The sequence below is a fragment of the Amphibalanus amphitrite genome, unplaced genomic scaffold, assembly GCF_019059575.1.
Source record: "Amphibalanus amphitrite isolate SeventyFive unplaced genomic scaffold, NRLGWU_Aamphi_draft 002308F_arrow, whole genome shotgun sequence".
NCBI classification, from domain to species: Eukaryota; Metazoa; Arthropoda; class Thecostraca; order Balanomorpha; family Balanidae; genus Amphibalanus; species Amphibalanus amphitrite.
Genome location: NW_024883780.1, coordinates 1 through 5,846, shown reverse-complemented (window position 1 = coordinate 5,846; position 5,846 = coordinate 1). Strand labels below are relative to the sequence as shown.

Sequence of the window (5,846 nt, the reverse complement as noted above, 5' to 3'; positions counted from 1 at the left end):
AAAGCCAATGCGCAAAGCAAGAGCTTTGCCAGCCACCAGTCACATCTTATTGTAGTCTGATTTTAAAAATTCTTTGATGTAATTTTCATAAATATCTGCTTAACATAATTAAACGTGCTTTTTAGAGAGACTTTTCTGCAATTTTTTAAATAAAATTATTACTTTAAGGATATTTGGTGCTAAATCTTTTGAAATCAACCAGCAATTCATCATTTTATTTGTAATATACGTCATTTTTGGCAAAAATTTATAATTCTCATTTCCTCTTCCTTGATATTCTACAACTATTGCGCATTTGATTCATTCAGGATTAAAGTTGTGATCACGTTGGCCTGGAAATAAAACAAATTTCTCCATCCTAATGGCTTCCATTTTTTGTCAGATCCAAAAAGTGTAAAAATGCACCAAATCTTGTAAATATTCATCAAATGTGACATCTTAAACCAATATTGGTAAGTTAGCACCAAACCAGGAATTTGTTTTACCAAAATAAGGAACATTTATCACCAAAATAGGAATTTTCAGGAAACTCGACCATTTTCAGGGAAAACCCTTCCAAATGAAGCACAAATTTACCAAAAAGTGAATTCCTTACACCAAATACATGCAAGAATGCACCAATTTTAGTAGGAATGTTTTATCTACTGGATCAAATGGTATAATTTCAGTAGAATATCTGGCAGCGCTGGCAGCGACTCGGCGTGCCGCGACGCTTCGAAATGGAGCGTCCTCGGCTCGGTAGCGTCCTCGGTTGCTTCGGTCCTTTGGTCGTTGAGTGTCGCGTCGTTCGTTGAGCTGTGTCTCCCAGTGCGGACTTTTTCGAAATTCGGGGAATAGTGCGAACCCGTGTATAATCAAATCAATTCTCCTACAGACTCTAGCTTTGCAGTTGTCTTGTAGAGGAAAGCCAGCAATGGATGAATCGGATGACTCCTTGAGCGAGTTTCAATCCGAGACCACTCCCGCTCAGTTTCGCGTTAGTAGTAGTGGTCAGGATCAGGATGGCAGAGTGCAGCCAAAGTGCCAATTCCAAAAAGCATCGAGGCCAAGGCTTGATCTGGCTGATCAACGAGCTGCTCTTGCCATGATGAACTCTGGGCAAGAAGGTGATGCGGGATGGCGGCTCTGCCGAACTCATATGCAAAGTCGTGTAGGTATTACCTAATCATTTAATCAATTAGTGCGGCGAAATTACATTTGGTGCATTGTTACGCTTTTTGGTGCAGATATCCACACATAAACGTAAATACCTGGCAACCTTCCAGAATCTAGTAGAAAAGACTAGATTGGTGCAGAAATTCTGGTTTTGGTTCAAATAACCTGTAATTTATTTGGTGCAAGACATGCCGATATTTGGTGAGACAGCAATCACAGATTTGGTGTAGAAACCCCGGTTTTGGTCTGCCAAAGTATTAGTCCCCCATCCTAATTGACCTTCATCCTCCCAACACCCAATCCTGTCCCCTAGTGAGAATCCTAGCCACATAAACCAACCATAACAATGCAACCCATCGATCAAAGTAAAAGTTAAAGTTTAAGAAGTCAAGGAGGTGCCGATACAAAGGCCAAACCTCCGATAACCATCGCATCGCATCGCATCGTTGGCCTTTGAGTGCAGCCAAGTACAACAAGCCCGTTTCCGACAACTGGGCGGAATATTCATGATTCGCCCAAGAACGCATACAATTTCGCCAACAGCATGCCAAAGAATGGCCAAAGACTATGAAATGTACTTCGCTTATGGGCGGCCTCGGTTGTGATCCGTGATCGAACAAATTTTGGAAACGGATTTCTTTTTAGCATTAAAACTAAGTTATTGTGGCCATAAAAATTAAATATTTATGAAAAACATGCAAAGTAGATTTGTAGCTTATGATGTTTGAATGTAAATGGACCATTTGATGATACTGCAACTACAGAAATGTGAGCAGTAAACAGAGAACTGAATTGTTGTTTCACTGAATGTGTCAAATGCATGTTTCATTTTAGCCTAAATTTGTCTTATAAAAAAAGCATTTGGAAGCTCTTGCTCCATCAAGAAATACGGTGTGATCGGTGTGATATGGCCATTAGCGTAAACGCTTGTTTTGCACATCGCACACATCGCATATTATATATTGATGAAGAGTTGTTGTGGTGTATCAGTGTTGAGTTTATTGGAAAAATAGAATAACAAAGAAGAATTGCAGATAAGCGCTGCCAATAATATTGCTGGGCATCCTTATTGAGGTTTAGCTTTGAAGCACATTAGTTTTTATTAGTCATGGTAAGTGATGACTTTCTTTGTTTTTTTTTCAAGTTTTTCTTGTCCTCGCTGGCAATATTGATATAGTGCAACGATACAAAGTTTTTGGAGCTTGTCCTTTTTTCTACCTTTCGCCGAGTTTGTTAACATTCAGAAGATTTTATACCATGCTCTTGCCTGGCAATAGAAGTCCTAACTCCTAAGAAGGTACCTGCACAAGTGCGGGAACGGGGGGCAGTGGAGGTAGCTTGCCCCCCGCCCCCAACTCTGGTGCCGTGGGGGCAGTGTCCCCACAACTTTGAGATGGAATACCACACTTAATGCAAATTTTTTCGTTCTCTGTTGAAAAAGTCAAGGGATGAAAAATAAGTGGCTGAGAGCCAGTGAGAAAACTAGATTTGGGGGTACCCCAGGTTGATCCCTATTATGGTGTGCCCCCCGGGCCCCAGTCTGAAAGTAGTTTCCTCGCCCCTTGGTACTTATGTACATACTGGACCTGGTGGCAGGTACCTACCCATCCTACCTAATGGGTATGTACCTACCTGCTAAACTCAGGTGTGGGCATCAAGCAGACATTTGTTAGCTACCTACCAGATTAGATAGTGGGGATGATGATGAAATTTTAGGAAGAGATGTTCTGGCCTATCACCTTTTATTAGGTACCTACCTGCTGTCTAATTAAGCCAACTTATTTGTTACAGTTGCCACTCTCTTTGCTGAGAACGGCCCAAAGCCATCCTATGGTGAGTGTTGGTTTTGCTCTTTTCTTTTAAATTGATATATAATATCAGGCAATATGTCTATCAGTACCACATTACACTCTGAGTTTATTGCATTATTCAGGTAAAAGAGTTAGGTACCTACTGTAAGCAAATTTTATTAAGCTAATTGGGATTATTTTAATCAAATCATTGAATATCTTATAGTGTTAACATTCTTCTCCTTACAGTATTTTTGCATCATGAACATTATTATTTTTGTTATTATTATAGGTACTTCCAGAGGTATCATCTCTTTGACATAGCTGTAATTGTGTTTTGCAGCTGGTAGAGCTGAAAAATGGTGAAACGTACAACGGTCACCTGGTGAGCTGTGACAACTGGATGAACATCAACATGAGAGAGGTCATCTGTACATCAAGGGTGAGAATGACTCATCTCTCTCTCTCTCTCTCTCTCTCTCTCTCTCTCTCTCTCTCTCTCTCTCTCTCTCTCTCTCTCTCTCTCTCTCCTCTCTCTCTCCTCTCTCTCTCTCTCTCTCTCTCTCTCTCTCTCTCTCTCTCTCTCTCTCTCTCTCTCCCCTCCCCTCCCCTCCCCTCCCCTCCCCTCCCCTCCCCTCCCCTCCCCTCCCCTCCCCTCCCCTCCCCTCCCCTCCCCTCCCCTCCCCTCCCCTCCCCTTTCCCCCTCCCCTTTCCCCCTCCCCTCCCCTCCCCTCCCCTCACTCCCACAGTTTTGTTCAATTTTGTTTTTATCCACGGTCACATTTGCTGCCACCTTACACCCTCCCCATCGCCTCTAGGACGGTGACAAGTTCTGGAGGATGCCCGAGTGCTACGTGCGGGGCTCGACCATCAAGTACCTGCGTATTCCGGACGAGGTCATTGACCTGGTCAAAGAGGAGGTGGTCGGCAAGGGTCGCGGTCGTGGCGACGGCAAGGGTCGCGGCGGTCAGCGCGGCCGGGGGCAGCGCGGAGGTGAGCCGGGACTGACCAAAGTTTGACGGGTGGCTTGGATTAGAACGGGTTGAAGTAGGTTATTGATAATGATATGGTAGATTTGGGGCCGAATGGTGTCTGCAATGTCGTGAAACGTGAGATGTTTTTGCTTCACGTTTTGTTTTGTGTTACCGTGTGCGTGTTTATTACCTGTTTGCTAGCTGACCAGTGACCTGTCGTTTGTTTAGTCCGCTGTTTGTCGTTAACAACTTACCGTTCGTCTGTATAGTCGCTGCACCTCAGATGAGTCTTAGTAATAGTTTCCCTAGCGCGTATTCGTGCACTAAATAAAGGTGTCGTTGACAGCCGTTACAGGCTGCCCTCACTGACTCGCTCTCCGTCCGGCAGGTTTCGGCGGCAGGGGGCGCGGCGGCCGCGGCGGCGGCGGCAGAGGCGGCGGTGACGGGGGCTGGGGCGGCGGCCGTGGCGGCCACCGCAACTAACCCGTCCCGGCACCGTCCTCATCCCGAACCCCAGGTCAGCCCGCTCTCACCGTTGGAGTCACCCCGGCCCTCCGCCGGCCGGTGACGTCATGTGTCATGTTGTGTAGCAGTGTCTGTGATCGCAGGGTCATGCCTCATTCATACTGTGTACCTACTCAGAGCCAGTGACGTGATAATACAAAACACGCTGGCGTGATAGCGGTTTTGGGGACTGAAAGCGCTCGTATTAAGACCAAAGTGAAGGGTTGAGAGCTCAGATGCTCGCGTGATTTTTGAAGTTGTAAACAACACTGTAAAGGACACGTATTTTCCCTGCCCACTATCCGTTCCTGGCGTTTGGGATGTCAATCGGAGCTCTCTGAGCAATGACGGAATAGAAAAAGGGCATTTATCTGCGAGTGCACTGTGTTTAATTATAGATGCGGTCGCTGTTGTTTGAGATTCACTCATCCCAGCGCGTCGAATCATCCCAGCGCGTCGAATCATCCCAGCGCGTCGGTTACGCTGTTACTGCTAGAAAGAAGGCAGCGGGAGCAGGAGCGACATCTACCTAGCCTAAACTATTGCGTTCCCGGCTAGAGGCGCTGGCTTATGCACTGTCATTTGACCCTCGACCTTACTGAGGTTTTCACAGCCGCTAACATGGAGGGGTCTGTCGTATCCCCAGTCGTTCGACCCCTGATCGTGATAAAGCTAGGCAAAACAAAACTGGCGTACTACTCACCAGTAAAACGCCTTTTGGGCGAAGGACGAGCGAGCGAGATAGTGAGCCCTGCACGTGCAGAAGGGCAAGAGGGTACAGTCACCAGCACTTGCTACTAATCACCTCGTTTTTGTTCAGTAGTTTGAAGACCGATCAATTCTCAGTCGCGCAAGATACGTCAAACGATCCGTTTGGTCCTCCGATTTTCGAATATCTAACTTGTTTTTTGTATATTCGAAGGATTTTGGGACGGGGAGCCAAAAACCTCTTTTCTGCCTAAAGTGTGCCCCAAGAAGTCGTAGAACCTAGCCCCGCCTCTGATCCACAGACCACTAGTGCCATCTCTTGTCAGCCGACAAGCCGCAGAAGTAAATAATGTAGTCACGTGACCTTGCACACGCTACAATTACTACGCAGCTGTAGTGGGGGAAGCGGGGCGGAGGCGTGGAGAGGGACGCGATCGTTCGGCTGGGGTCAGTCGCCGATGTCAGAGTCATCCGCCGGAGGGTTTTGAGCGGTTGGGCCGTGTGGGCTGGGCCTGCGGAGTGGTGAGCGCTTGAACCTGTCTGGAAGCAAGCCCTACAACGCTGTGACAGTCGAGAATATTGTGAGAAAGAGAAGAGAGAGAGAGAGAGAGAGAGAGAGATAGAGAGAGAGAGAGAGAGAGAGAGAGAGAGAGAGAGAGAGAGAGAAGAGAGAGAGAGAGTAGAGAGGGAGAGAGGAGAGAAGGAGAGAGGAGAA

The 5,846-nt window shown here is 46.5% G+C and overlaps 1 protein-coding gene across 1 annotated transcript; it reads left to right on the top strand.

Moving 5' to 3' along the window:
* Positions 1-2,091: 2,091 nt before the first annotated feature.
* Positions 2,092-4,596, top strand: LOC122376787 (U6 snRNA-associated Sm-like protein LSm4). The gene is made up of 5 exons (XM_043356733.1): positions 2,092-2,266; positions 2,947-2,988; positions 3,289-3,387; positions 3,764-3,938; positions 4,308-4,596. The coding sequence occupies exons 1-5, from the start codon at positions 2,264-2,266 to the stop codon at positions 4,400-4,402; spliced, it is 414 nt and encodes a 137-aa protein (XP_043212668.1). The 5' UTR covers positions 2,092-2,263; the 3' UTR covers positions 4,403-4,596.
* Positions 4,597-5,846: the final 1,250 nt, after the last annotated feature.

Bases quoted from the DNA above. Each gene is read 5' to 3' on its own strand.
- LOC122376787 (XM_043356733.1), top strand. The intron at 3,388-3,763 runs GTGAGAATGACT...CATCGCCTCTAG, and splicing joins AGGTCATCTGTACATCAAGG to GACGGTGACAAGTTCTGGAG. The intron at 3,939-4,307 runs GTGAGCCGGGAC...TCCGTCCGGCAG, and splicing joins CGGCCGGGGGCAGCGCGGAG to GTTTCGGCGGCAGGGGGCGC.